Source organism: Protopterus annectens, chromosome 12.part0 (assembly GCF_019279795.1).
Source record: "Protopterus annectens isolate FY-2018-M chromosome 12.part0, PAN1.0, whole genome shotgun sequence".
NCBI classification, from domain to species: Eukaryota; Metazoa; Chordata; order Ceratodontiformes; family Protopteridae; genus Protopterus; species Protopterus annectens.
The window spans coordinates 1,228,586,850-1,228,602,369 of NC_056746.1; the positions used below are offsets into that span (position 1 = coordinate 1,228,586,850).

The 15,520-nt window shown below is 35.3% G+C and overlaps 1 protein-coding gene across 1 annotated transcript in view; it reads right to left on the bottom strand.

Annotated features, from left to right (window-relative positions):
- Positions 1–15,520, bottom strand: part of PTPRT (protein tyrosine phosphatase receptor type T) — a 3,212,182-nt gene that overhangs the window by 1,839,107 nt on the left and 1,357,555 nt on the right. The window contains exon 4 of the mRNA XM_044089009.1: positions 6,624–6,705. Coding sequence (XP_043944944.1) covers positions 6,624–6,705 — 82 coding nt within the window. The remainder of the gene's footprint in view (positions 1–6,623; positions 6,706–15,520) is intronic.

The following is a 15,520-nucleotide window of genomic DNA, read 5'->3' on the forward strand; positions in this document are numbered from 1 at the left end:
TGTAGTTATAATTCAGGTATGAGGTATGTCTATTCTACACGCATGTTATCTGTGCAAGAACTAAGTATGCAGTTTGTAGTTATAATTCAGGTATGAGGTATGTCTATTCTACATGCATTTTATCTGTGCAAGAACTAAGTATGCAGTTTGTAGTTATAATTCAGGTATGAGGTATGTCTATTCTACACGCATGTTATCTGTGCAAGAACTCAATGTGCCGTTTGTAGTTATAATTCAGGTATGAGGTATGTCTATTCTACACGCATGTTATCTGTGCAAGAACTAAGTATGCCATTTGTAGCTATAATTCAGGTATGAGGTATGTCTATTCTACACGCATGTTATCTGTGCAAGAACTAAGTATGCCGTTTGTAGTTATAATTCAGGTATGAGGTATGTCTATTCTACACGCATGTTATCTGTGCAAGAACTAAGTATGCCGTTTGTAGTTATAATTCAGGTATGAGGCATACAACATATAGTAAACTTTTGAAGAGTTGCTAAAACCAAACATGTTTAAATAAATTTCAGTGCTAGAATCTGCATTTGGCCCCATAATTCTAGGACGAGGAAAAGAAACAATGAAGTTACTAACAAACAAGCTTCAGTTTGATAGCTAGATGATTTCTCAGTCAAGTATCCCAACTCAGCACCCATAGAAATGCTGGAAGTCTAGTCTCCAGCATCTTTCTAGAGTTATCCAAAGCTTTTCATACCGTCTCTCAGCAGAAACTCTTACATAAACTTTCATCTGTAAGGCCCACCATCTCTTTAATGCAGTGGTGTCACAGCTCCCTCTTAGAACACAAGCAGTGAAATGTAAAAATGATTTCTGCTGCTTCTTGACTGTAACTATTGCTGTCTCACAAGGATCTATACTAGGCCACATACTTTTTCAACACATTTAACGATGACCTTTACTACAAAAATTATATCCTAGTTCAAATGCTGAGATCCAACCCTAATCTGCTCTGCCAAAACTCTCTCTAAACTACAAGACCTTATACAACAATTGTTCTTTACTGATTGAAACATGACTAAATAATCTTCAACTTCCTCTAAAACCCTAGAAAAAAAAACACTCTTTACCCCCATAAAAACACCATTCACTATCGTTTATGTCTCCAACATTATAATAGAACAATTAAACAAAATAAAATTGTTGGGTGTCATCACAGATGATCAATTGAAATGTGACCATTAGATATATCACATGGAGTTAAAATAATCACAAAAACTAGGCACATTATGTGGAGTAAAGACCTACCTCACTGACATGTAAAGAACACTTATAGTGTATATTTGTTTACTACCATCTCTCCTCTAGGCTGACCCAATTTACAATAAGCATCAACTATCATCACCATCCAAACTTGAGCAATGCTGTAACAAATAACAGATTTGCTGTAGACTACAACAAAACTGATTTATGCCATTTAGTCAAAAACACTAAACAATGAATCACAAATCCAGTAGGAATGCTTGAACCACATATAGTCAAAACAATTTTTTTTCAAAACATGTTTTTTTGCAGGAGGACAATCCTCTGCCCCTGCAACCCCATAACCGCTTGCTAATTTTATAAATATCAATATACCTATCTATCTATCTACTTTTAGATTGATAGATATAACAACTCAGAGATCATACTACAGTAGGGAGAGGGCAAACTTCCAGTTCCTCACTGTACCACAATAATGAATGGAGAAAAGCTGGTACTATTCCATTAGCTGATTTTAGAACAGTGGTTCTCGCTCTGTCTCTGTTAAACAGAAGAACTTCTCAATGAATGTGAGCATACCACATTCACTGAGAATTAAACAGGTTGGAACTACCACATCACCTAGCTCTTTCTCAGGTAATTACAAGTCAGACGGTTGCGCTGCCCTTATCAGTTTAATGCAGCACTACTTTTTAGTAGAAATTTGCACTCCAGACAAAAATCACTAATCTCTATACTCAAATTATCTAACACTATAAGTGGCTCTCTAAAGTCATCTAATGCTGTAAGTGACTCTCTATATTTATCTAACACTAAGTGACTCTCTGTATTCAAACAGTGTATTTAAACTATGGAACCACATCCTACTACCATTAAATCCACTTAGAATGCAAACTCATTTGAAACACAATTAAAACTGCACATATCAAAGTACAGGATCGGCTCCTGCTTTTTTCTAGGATAAATGCCAGTGTAATTTTTAGCTTGCCATATCATAAAATCATTCCTCTTCACTCAGAATCATATTCCCCTCAACCATTCTTCACAATATCTGAAATGTTTTACTAGCATCTCTCAGTCATATACATAATTTTGTGGTACTGCTTCACCCAGCATCTACACATCCGAAATAAACTAAGATAGCCATATATAATTGTCCCTGAACCTACTTAATACCCTTCCTCTTAGCTGCAATGTTGACATTTTCTGTAATGCCAAGTTCTTCCATCTCTTCTATTCGTTAGAATTTCTAAACACTAACAACAAGATCTATCATCTATATGACAAACCTACTAAAACTCCTCTTCAAATGCTCAGTGTTTGATATCTAAAAAATAAATATCTTTTATACGATAATGCTTTCCTTTATTTCATATAAATGTACTCCAATTACCAAATATGTTTAAAACATTTGCAATATGTTGGAGGTTTTCTTCCTCGGACTAGATTGAAAAGGATTTTTTGAGTACACTCAGACAGACAAACCAAGTAAACTGCAGCAAAATAAAAAATAAAATGTTTCTCATAGTCCGATCTGAGAAAATGATTGTTCCTTCCTACCAGCCCAAACACATTTGCACAGGTGCCTTCGAACAAGTATGCACTTGTGCATGTCCACACACACACACACACACACACACACACACACACACACACACACACACACACACACACACACACATCCATGCACACAAATATACACACAGTCACACTCCCAGATACTCACAAATTTGTGCATCTATGTAGCTTTAAAAAAGCTCCTACATACATGCTTGCATTTACAGTACTAGTCAATAAGACACCAACATGCCTGCTCCCACTCACACCTACACACAGCCATATGGATTCAATATATCGACCTCCCAGTGGGTGACTGCCCATACATTCACAGATATTCAAATGTGCACACTAGAAGTCACTTTCACATCCCAACAGGCAGACAGACAGAAAGAACACACACACACTAAAGCACATATACACACACATGCATGTACATACACGTGCGCGCACACGCACACACACACACACACACACACACACACACACACACACACACACACACACACACATGAAAGGCTCTGAAGTACCCATCTGTACTCATGTTACAAGCTAAGGACTATTTATAGGTGTGTAAGAGTACATACACTTTTTCCTCCTTTCAAGAAAAAAAACTCTGTAAAACAATTCCCTGAATGACTATCAGCTTATTCTGGTGATGGCACCATTTTTGGGGAGAGCACATGACTAATTATCATTAGTTGCATCCTTGGACTGCAAGATTACTATTGGCACTGCAGTCAGTGGCCATGTAATGCCATAGTGAGGGACAGTCTCTGACTAAAGCTTTCCATACTGTTGCAATATTTTGATTAAAGACTTCTACAATGCAATAAGCCTTTCTCAATGCCAGGTATGTTTTTTATTCTATTAGGCATCAAATATAACACATTTTAGGTTTTATTGAAGCTGATTATGTGCAATCATTTATTTTATTTAGTAAACTCATTTATTTAATTTATTTATTTTACATTTGTTGACCGAGCTAGTCTGACTGGATATTTGTCCATTTTCATCAGAGGCCCAGGGAGAAAAGCTTCAAAGCATACAAATATAAAGTTATTAAATATGTAAATGATAGATACAGATATTAAATTCAGCTTAATATGCACAATTAATTACTTGTTAACTATGTAGGGGGATTAGTATGCTGACTCTTTTCAGCTAAAACCTAAGCTCAAAGAGCATTAACACAACTAAAGCAACAACACTAGTAATTACATAGTGCAGTGAGAAACAAAATTATGACAATAACAGAAGGTAAAATATAAAGTTAGCCTTTAAGAAACAACATAGCTTTTAGTGTATATCAAACAGTGTATTTCTGTTAGAAGTAGACATCACAAAGACGTGTAGAAGATTAACTGTTGATTACCGAAGTATTTTGAGGAAAGGAGGGCAAAATGCCAATATATACACTATTTGCAAGAATTTTGAAATGTCACCATACCTCTCCCACTGTACAGATTTTCGCCTCATATTTTTGGCCCATTTTTAAAAAAAAATAGTCTTTTAGCAAATTAGTGGCAAATCATTAAAGACTAAAGTTAAAAAATGACACACATTTGAGTTTCAGACTTCATACAATACAGAAAATCGATGCTAATTTAAAATCTCTTATTCTATCAACTTTCTAAGTGTATAAAAGCAATATTTACAAATTGTCCCTATTTTGGGCATCTGTACCACTTTTATTCATGGCTTTGTCCAGATTTCTTGCTATTAGAGGTCGAGAGGTATTAATGTCAGCTGTTCTTAAGTGATCTTGACAAAAGGTAGACAGAGATGGTGTTGAATATGACATTTTAAAAACATTAAGATCTATTATCTCTAAAGCATTCACAGCTGGCTTTATTGATGGGGTGGTTATATAATATTTATTTAAATTCTTACAATGAGATAAGAGATGTGATTTCAGGAGGTAAATGGTTTCAGGTGGCTTATACAAAATAGGAGAATGCTTTTTTACTAACAACTGTTTTAAAATGTGGTGGTTTAAGTGCCATATTGTATTTCTGGCTACTCCCGAAAGAACATAATTGTTCTGTTATAGGCACTAGGCAGGTTAGTTCTAACAGATGGATAGTATCACACACTTATAATTTTAAACAGCAAATAGGTAAAAGGAAGTAAGGCCCTATCTGTTATCAATAGCCATGTGATGTTTTGAATATGGACTCAATGGTGGATGTGTGAGCCAGCACACTGAGCAAATCTGAAAATGTTAGTTTCTGCAAACTAAGTGTTGGCTGATGAATGAAATTCCTGCCACTTTCTACCTAAATAAGATGCTACAGAATTTTTCATACTTAAGTTTTTCTTGCAACATAATTCAACATTTGAGCCAAGAAAGTATTATAAGATATTCAGATTTCCATGAATCTGAAGAACAACTGTCTAAATTAAACCTATTCTAAAATGACACATTACTTCCTAAAAACAGGCACAGAAGGATAATACTCTCCGCAAAGTGTCAGAAATGCCAGGAAATAAGCAACTGACTAGCGTGTCAACAACAGCAGTAAGAGTGCATACTCAGGGGTTAGATGTACAACAAACCTCATGTTTGAATGAGTAAGAAGTTGCCAAACAACCTTGATAGCAACAAATGAAATGTTTATTCCAGTTGAAGATTAGATTAAGGAATATTCTTTCTTCTTCAACAAGCCTTCTAAATAATTTTCATCCTAGGAGGCTTACATCATAGGAAAGCACATCAGCTTTGTAAGTATGCAGTTAACCTAAAAAAAAAAATGTTTCTGGTCTTTCCTGCTTTCAAACTAACATTCAACTTCTACTTTCATCTTATGCCAGTAATTTCTACATAAGAAATGATAACATGCAAATTAAGCATCTAACTATACTACTCACCAAGTAAGCTAAGTATAGAAAAAAAAGAGAAGATTGCTAGATATGCTCATTCAACTAATAGTTAAACCAGCAAATGAAATGTCTTCTTATCAAAAAGAGCAATAGTTGCCATAATGTTTTCAAGGTCTACTTCTGCACTTTACTCTTGCATGCTAACCTCTGTCTTGACCCTGCTCTGGCTCCTAACTCTAATCTTAACCCTTCACATTAATTTATGAAAATTCCTTTCCAAAACAGTACTACTACACAGTACACATGGACACAGAATAAACAGCATCAAACTCACGTAACACTAAATTTGGCCTGAAAGCTAGCCATAACTCATAAACCACACACACACACACACACACACACACACACACACACACACACACACACACACGCACACACCAGTAAAGTAAGCCTTATTCTAAACCTAGACAGCAAATGCTCCCAAACATGCATAAACTATCATTGTAATCATAGTGTCAAACTTTCTGCATTTGAAACAAAAGTACTCAAAGATAAGTGTAGATATTTTCCTCACTAAAAATGAGATTAAACAAATTGCAATTTGACATACTGATGGACAACCATATGTACACAGACAACACTCTGTTTTTTATTGAAAAATCAGCTTTAGCAGAAGTCTTGATTGATTGAGACTTCTCTTCCGCAGTGCTGCTGCAATCCTGGTGTGATTATATTTAAGTAAAGGGGTGTGAAGTATGAAGCTGGTGAAATTGAAATTTTGAGTCAAAAGCACTTGTACCAGGTTCACACCACTGTTGTTGAAAGAGAGAAGCCTCAATCGTGTATTTTGGGACACACACACACACACACACACACATATATATATATATATATATATATACACACACACACACATATACACAATAATATATATATATATATTGAGAGAGAGAGAAAAAGTTGTACTACAAACATTTATATGACTATAAACATGCTGAGCAAACGTTAATTAAATACTTACTGCATGGATGTGCCAGCACTCTGACTTCATCTATAGCAATATAACCCGGATGCCCTCTTAAGGAAACTGCTTCAAAAATAACCTAAAATGTGACAAAAAATGTAATTAATATTTCAGAAAGATATATGTGTTTGTGTGTGTGTTTATTTTGCTGTACATATTATACAATTTCTACTTGAAATTAGAAAAAAGGTAGTCATTTTTATTCATAAATAAATTTCTATTAATTTGAAAATTAATAAATATATCAATGTTCGTTTCATTATAAGAGACTTACATACATGGACACACACACTTCACAGGCCATTCATAATACATTTTTCCCATTTTATGGGATATCTATTATCTGCTATAATTTAAAACAGGTTTGTGTCCTCAGATTTTGTCTTGACTTAACTAGATCTGATTTTCTGATTTTTTACTTACTGTCTGGGATCTACTAAACAATGACCTCATACTCTGAAATAAAGTATCCCCAGCCTCTGCCCCCCCCCCGCTATGTTTTTCATGAGACAGTATTATAATTGTAACACTCAGCAGTTAGACATATGTTTTAAGTGTAACACTATAGCTATATAATCATATAACCTGCAAATAAGTGTTTCAACTGTACGCTTTGCAGAAAATGGCAGTCCCATTGATGCAAAGGGTTCTTGTATGCAACAGCATTAATTATGAATCTGTTATGTACTTTTCAGACAATTTATTAATCTTGGGGTATTCTCATGAGCCCATCATAGCTTAACTCGATATTGACTGAGAAACACAGTTTAATTTTTCAGATGTTACCTAATTAGCAAATATAAAATGGTAAAACTTCAGTACTTACAACATATCTAAGCATAATTCTATTCTGTTTGAAAATATTCTCAAATATGTAAATTAACAAGCTATACATTTTAATAATATATGTTTTTCTGCTTTACCTTCACTGTGTGGCCATCAAGCATTCTTCATTGCTTTTGCCCTACTGGTCCATTTTCAGTGCTTCCCCAATGAGGGACATAGTCAACTACCCAGCTGGTGTTCAAAGTTATTTATGATATTTTATATAAAACTACTACAATACTTGATAGTGTTGTAATCACAACCCCTGGACTTGGTGGGTTGAGAGATGAGCAAGGTAGAGATGTACCATCATTCTATTTATGAAAGGTTGAATGTTTCCATTGTAATGTCCCTGTGCCCATGCATAGTGGGAATATTGCATTGTGGAAGCATGCAATGTGTACTATGCTGCCATAGTGACATGCTGCTAAAGATGTTCCCATACCAAGTGTCCATGACTGCAGCCTTATTGAAAATATTTATAGATTCCACCAGGAATTGGGCAGATGTGATGTTTGAAGGGATGTGGTATCAGAGGAGATAAGGTCAACACTCCCAACTTTACAGACATCTGCATAACTGATTAGCCAGATGATGTAGTCAGCTTTGACATCTGAGACAAGATGCCAAAAAAAGAGAAGTCACAATACAAAGCCTTAGGTTAGGATACGAGTCTTCCTGTTCTTGCCAGCTGTCTATGACCAAGTAATCAGTTGTAGATCAAACGTATTACAGCTTCTTTTTCCTTTAGATCCTTGACATTATGTATGACTCTGTCATGTAATATAATGTCAAATGCGTAGAAAGATAAGCTTTCAGCATGGATGCTGTCATAACCTCAAAAAATTATGAGATGAAGCATATGCTTGTAAAGCTGATTAGCTTGTAATTGCTTGGGTTAATGGAAGGGCCTCCCTTTTTGGTTTTGAACTGCACTATCCTGCTCTTCCAGGTATTAGGGTACTACTGTTTTTTATGACTCTATTATGAGCCTGCAATGTGGGGCTACACGTGACTGTTTTTTCAGTGGAAGATGATCCTTTATGTTATCCTATCTGGAACAACAGAGATGGTGTCCCTGTCCACCCTCAAGGCCATCTCTATTGTTGCAGATAGGATCATCTCCCAATGAAAAAAAACAGCCAAGTGTAGCCCCACATTGCAGGCTCATAATAGAGTCATAAAAAACAGTAGTACCCTAATACCTGGAAGAGCAGGATAGTGCAGTTCAACCAGTTCTGCTCCAATTTCAGGTAGATTTGCGTTTCAAGGAAGAAGAGTGGAGCAGTTCCCATTTCTGACCTGAAATTTGCTCCAAATTTGTATGAAAGTCAGTTAACTGTATCTGTTGATAATACCACCATAGTTCCATCACACTTCATCTTTCTTTCTTCTCAGTCAATTTTCACATGATTATATAAGGCCTTAAATTGCTACTTATCTTCAGTTAGTGGAGATTTCACCTAAATTTCAGCTCTGCTTTTTTGATTGTTTTAGTGACTTTTTTTTGGGGGGGGGGCAGGTGGTACAGTTGGCCTTAGCCCTTGCTATTTGTCTTAATTATTCTGTTTATTAAATACCAAAAACTTCACATTAAATTTATGTTATGCAACATGCAAGCACTAAGCATTTGATAAAAAAATGTGAATGGCTGACACAATAAAATTTGTTTATTCAGTTGGAACTGGCATTCAGAAAATCTGCTTATCTTGTCCAGTGAGGGGGTCAGACAGAAATGAATTAATTATGACATGCTTGCCAAAGCTGTTAAACACAGCAACAATCTATTTCAAGAAATTGTTAGTTGCTGTGTAAAATCTGACCTTAAGAAGTAAACAAGTAATGTTTGATACCATGTTTACTTCTTTGGTTTAGGCCACAAAACCCTCTTTCAAAGACAAAAAAGAATAAAACATATAATATACAATGATGCATTTGATATTGCAACACAGACTTAGCAACCACTACCACTCATTTCAGCCTTATGGTAGTGTAATTGTCGTTGTGTTGTTGCTATTATTATTAGTACTGTCATTTATTCTGGTCTCGCAATGATATTTTGTGAAACATGCTATTAGTATACTCTATGTTTTTGTACTAGCCTTTACTTAAGTCTTGTACTATGTTGAGTGTTGTTTAACTGCATATCATTACTGTTAACTGAATTACTGCTGTTTTATACTCAGTAAGAATATATTGTACTTTTTAGGAGCTTTTCATCCCTGGGCCTCCACTGAAAATGGGCTCCTAGCCCAGTCGGACTTTTCCCGGTTAACAAATGTAACAAATAAATAAATAATTACTGTGGCATGGGTTATTTCTGAAGGAAAAATGTAACACTGATGCTGTTGTACTGGTAGAACCTTCCATACGTTTTCCTCATTTTGTTTATAGTTGGCTAACCAACAAACAGACCATCTATCAAACCAACCTTCTTCCTTTCTACTCAGTGTTTTTGCATTTATTCTACTGCCTCATACCATCTACTGAAACATAATTCCTTCAAAATAAAGGACAGCAAAACAGTGCATTTGTTTAGTAATACAAAAGTAGGGCTAATTCACTTATAGTTCTTTTAACTAATGGGGTTGGGACAGAAAGTTATGACATAAGAATGAGTGTAAACCACTTCAGTTAATCTGATCTGCTGACAGAATAAGGTCAGCAACTGTGAAGCTCCAAAGCGTTTTTTATATGCTAATGATTTTAACTTTGCTATGCATAATGGTGTTTGTATTTCACAGCACCAGTGTAGTCCCAACTATCTATGTTCTATGGATTACCCTAGTAAAAAGTTTCTAAATACACTACTGATGAAGATCATTGCATTCATTGATAGGTGCGTATGTTTGTGTGTGTGTCTGGGTGTGTGTGTGTGTGTGTAGGTATGAAAAAGAGGAGGGTGGTCAATTGCTTTAACTATTAGGTTGTTACAATCAATCTATTATTACAAAAATTATCACGTGACTTTAATATCAATTCACTTAAGACTACAACCTTAACTATCAAGTATTATAATAATTTCATAAATAATTTCATAGTTTCATAGGAGGTTACTAGGCTAATGGCCCTTGGGGCTTAACAAACCTAGCCATGTAATACCCTTGTTCCCTAGTTGACTATGGTTAGATGGCTGTTGGTAGCACAGCAAATCAGTAATTAGCACAGATTGCCCCCATCCATGATGGAATAGTTTTGCAAATGTCACAGATAAAATAAATTAATACCACCAAATAAAAACATCTTAAATTCCATCATTGTATTGCATTTGGTTATGTAATTACCTTAAATTTCCTTTTCTGCTAAGAATTTGATGTCCTCTTCTCCTCTCATCTTATAGAGAACCTTAACTTTATCTGATTTAAAACACCGCTTTGATATCTTTGATACTTTATTGTGAAATGCTACTTACTTTTAAACATTAAAGCACATTTCTTCTTTCCATTAAAATTCTAATTTTCTATATCCTGATTTGTACATTTTTCTTATTAATTGAGTTCATAAGAAATCATGAAAATAATATTAAAGAAATGCAAAGGGGAGATCTTTTCTTTATCCATTTGCCACATATACAAAATCAACTGTGTATCAATTTAGCTTATATCTCTTCCATAATGCTTTCTGGCAATATCTTATATTTAAAAGAAAAAAACAAAACAATTAGAAATGTGATTCCTTTTTTGTTGCAAATTTTATTTCAGTCAGATTAAGTGCTTTCACCCCCTTATAAACAGGGCTTCATCAAAATCTAAAAAAAAGCTCCTTAACAAACTGTTAAAAACACATGACGATGTCACCTATATTTCAATTTACAAAATGATTCTTAACACCACATTGACCCAGCAATGCAATCAATACAAAAATGTAAAAAGGGATTGGGATAAAAATAATAGGCTGTATAAATTCATGCAAAAAATATACAAAACAATCAATATTGTTGGACAGGTAAGAAATACATGTTTTCAACCTAGTAGATAATACTCACAAAACAACCTTGTACTGTAATTTTTAAAACCTGTACACATTAAAGAAACATAATATTTTGCTTGATTGTGTAAATCCTGTGGATATCCCCTTATTAAAATTAAAATATAAACATAATCCATCTCCTCTTGAAATAAATTGTCATTGTTTGCAAGCCTTTTAATGCACACCATTGACTCTTCACAATTTTTTTTCTTCTTGTATCTACAATGACAGCTTGTGTAATGCAAGCATGAATTAGGAAAAAAAGGTATTTCTGTATAAAAAAGATTTAAGTCACAAAATACATATCTTTGAATATCAACAGTCTAAATAATAAATTAAGTTGTTTCTCTTATACATTCAATAAATGGATTCAGTTCTATCTTGTTCCCTTTTCACAGGATAAAAATATAATCTAAACATCTGACATAGCGATAGATTTTATCTGTATCAAAATTTAAAATAGAACTTTCTTCCCATTTTCTTAATGCTAAGTTAGCATAAACTGGGGTGGATAACCCCCCGTACAGCCACCCCTGCCAACTGGTAAAAATGCTCACCCTCAAAATAAAAATAGTTAGTGTAGGTAAAATCATAGCAATATGGACCTCTCTGTTTGCAAGTTCTTCAAAATTATTTATCAGTTATGAAAACCAGTCTAACCCAATCTCATGTGGTATGGAAGTAAACCAATTCACTATGTATGTTGTGGTCATAATTAAGTCCTTACCAAGGAGAATAAGTGTTAAACTATTTTAAAAAATTACCACGAGTCTTTATGAATATTTTTTCTTGTAAAATATTTTTCAATTTTTGAACAACGTAGATAGCTAGTGATACTGTTTTAGTCCCCCTCTGCTGCTACAGTTGGTCATGGAGGTGGATCAGCAATATCTCTGTATATCTTAGGTATTCCATAGATGGCCAGAATCACCAGCCATTTAACATTCAAAAATGCAAGGCAGTATTCATAGTCCAGTCCTTCACATTTTTGTAGTGGTAATCCATGAAGAGTGGTACAATATATTTATGCAAATCATGTCTTTCAGTATGACTACAAAATGTGGATGAATTTTGGTAAACACAACTCCCTTGTCACAAAAGCCTAACATGCTTAAGGCATATGCAATAGGGGAGAGCTAATGAGCTGATAAGGGGCATTACATGCTTGTGTATTAGTATGATTTGCAGAGAGGAATATAAAAGGACCTCATTTGCATACTAAATTTGTAAAAGGCCCTGAACTTATGCCAGTAAGCAGTAATTTACCATGAGAATACAGTAAGAGAAAGGGAAAAAGTAATAGGTACTGCCTTACATTTTAAAAGGAGGTACAATTATTGACATTACTTAAATCAATTTTTTATTGTATTGTAGTGCTTCTGCATAAATGGACAAACTACTGAAAGGACTTGAGGGACATGATTAATTTTGATGTCAGTGAAATACTTGACATATATGGACAAACTACTGAAGAAGTCTGGAGGAAAAGCTTCATTTGATGTCAGTGAAGTGCTTGTGCATACATAAATATACTACTGAAGGGGTCCTTGGGGGAAATGTTTCATTTTGATATCAGTGAAGTGTTTGTGCATACATGAACATACTACTGAAGGGGTCCTTGGGGGAAATGTTTCATTCTGATGCTGGTACATATTTGGTGAAACTACTGAAGGGACTGCTGGGGAAAATGTTTAATTTCAGTTCTTGTGCATGCATGGAAATAATTCTGAAGGTATTGCTTGTGGAAGTGTTTCATTTCAGTTTTTATGCATATGTGGTCATACATCTGAAGGGATTGCTTGCGAAAATGTGTCATTTTGTTGCTTGTGAATACATGCTTGGCCATACTACTGAAGGGATCACTGAGGGAAATGTTTCATCATGGTGTCAGTGAAATGGTTGTGTACACAAGGATATACTCCTAAAGGGATTGCTGTGGAAAATGTTTCATTTTGGTGCTTGTGCATATATGGACATGCTACTGAAGGAGCCCTTGGGGGAAATGCTTCATTTTGGTGCTTATGCATGCTTGGTCAAATTACTGAAGGGATTGCTGGGGAAATGTTGCATTTTATTGCTTGTGCATAGCTGGTCAAACTACTGAAGGGATCAGTGGGGGAAATGTTTCCTTTTGGTGTCAGTGAAGTGCTTGTGCATACATGGTCAGACTGCTGAAGTTATTACTGGCAAAATAAATCATTTTGTGTCATTTTAGTGCTTGTGTATACTTAAACTACTGAAAGGTTTGTTGGGGGAAATGATTCATGTGAGAGTGAAGTGCTTGAGCACACCTGAACAAACTACTGAAGGGATGACTGGGAACATGCTCACAGTTTGCAACTCAGATATCAATGGTGAAGCACCATTTTTATCACATATGCACATACTTTATGAATATTAGACTATGGATTGCAAGAACACCTTATTAGTATATGCTGCTTTACAAAATTTATTATTTACATCTCATTATATTTAAATCATTTTAATTAGTGTAAATGGCCTCTATGAATCTTATCTTTGCAATGCTCATTTTTAAACATAAGAAATACCCCTATTGGATGCACACAAACAGCTATTAATGCTGTCCATAAATTCAACCCCACTTAATAAACCTTGGAGAACTAAATCAACCAAAAAGCCAGCCTATTTCGGCATTTGCTACTCTGATTTCATTATTGGAAATGCTGTCATAATTCTTGTTATTACAAAGGAGGGCCAACATTTTATTTGAAAACATCTTGCTGTCCATCGATATAACTCTGCCCCTTTGTCAGGTTTCATTATTCTGACTTGGTTATTACCAGATAAATTTTCTAAAAGTTGTTTTTCATCATTCAATAATGTTTCTGTAAAATGAAGACACCAATTTCAAATCATAGGTTTTAAAGGTTCATAGGATCTTACTAGGCTATTGACCCAAGGATCTTTACAAGTCCAGCCTTTAAATCCCAATATAATACTAGATGAGAGATATCGTCTATGGCCAAGATTTTTCTAGCAAGAATTATCCATGTCCAGGAGAGAAGCAGGGGAAATCCCCAGCAAAAATGTATGGTTTCCCATCCAGTTGTTCAGGTTATGCTTAAACAGGATCATGGAGTTGCTCTGCTTAACAAGGCTTGGAAGCCTATTCCAGAGAAGTGGCAACCTCTGAAAGATGTATCTATCCCTGTAGTAGGTCCTATTTATGTTGCAGACTGGATTGAGGCTCCTGGATTGGATTACTCTAGTCCCATTTGCCTTATGGTCATTAGATTTGTGTGAGAGATTTCCCTGTAAGCTAGACACAAGTCGACTCTATGTAGTCTATACCCTACTGAGTACACTGACAGCGACTTCAGTCTGTCCACATAAGAAATATGTTGGACACCCTAGATTTTCTTATTTATAAAATCTCTGAGGTCTTTCAAGCTGCTGCAGGTTTCTGGTATGGTGCATACCAAAGGGAGCATTATATTTAATAATAGGCTTGATGACAGACAAGTGCAGGGGTGTTATAACCTCTTTTGCTCTTGAGACGATGCCTTTGTTAATCAGGTGAATGATGTAGAATGCCTTCCTCACTGCAGTAGACACATGGTTGTTGAAGATGAGGTCACTATCTGTTGCTCACTGTTGCCAGGTCTCTCACTACAGAACTGGTACATACGGTATTATTGATTATTCTATAATCAGCAGGGATATTATTTTTACTGAAGCGAATGATGATGCATTTTTTTTTTAGCATTTAGTTCAAGACCATGGATTTGGTTTCAATCATTAGTCTGTGTAAGCCCCCTTTAAAGAACACTGACTTTGCTAGGGGATTCAATGGTAGCATTTAATTTGCAGTCACCCTCAAACTTGGTTAGCCACAGCCTCTCCATTTTGGCTTGGAATTCAGAGATTTATATGCCAAACAAGAGGGGGCCCCGCTCTGACTCTTTTGGGACCCCACTGGTGACACATCTGTTGGTAGAGGTGAAGTCTCCCACTTTGACTGAGTGTTGTAGATCTGCAAACAAGTTTGCACTGTACCTGACAACACAGGGGTTGATATTTAGCTGGGTTAGTTTTTCATTGATGCCCAAATATAGGACTGTGTCGAAGGCCTTGGCAAA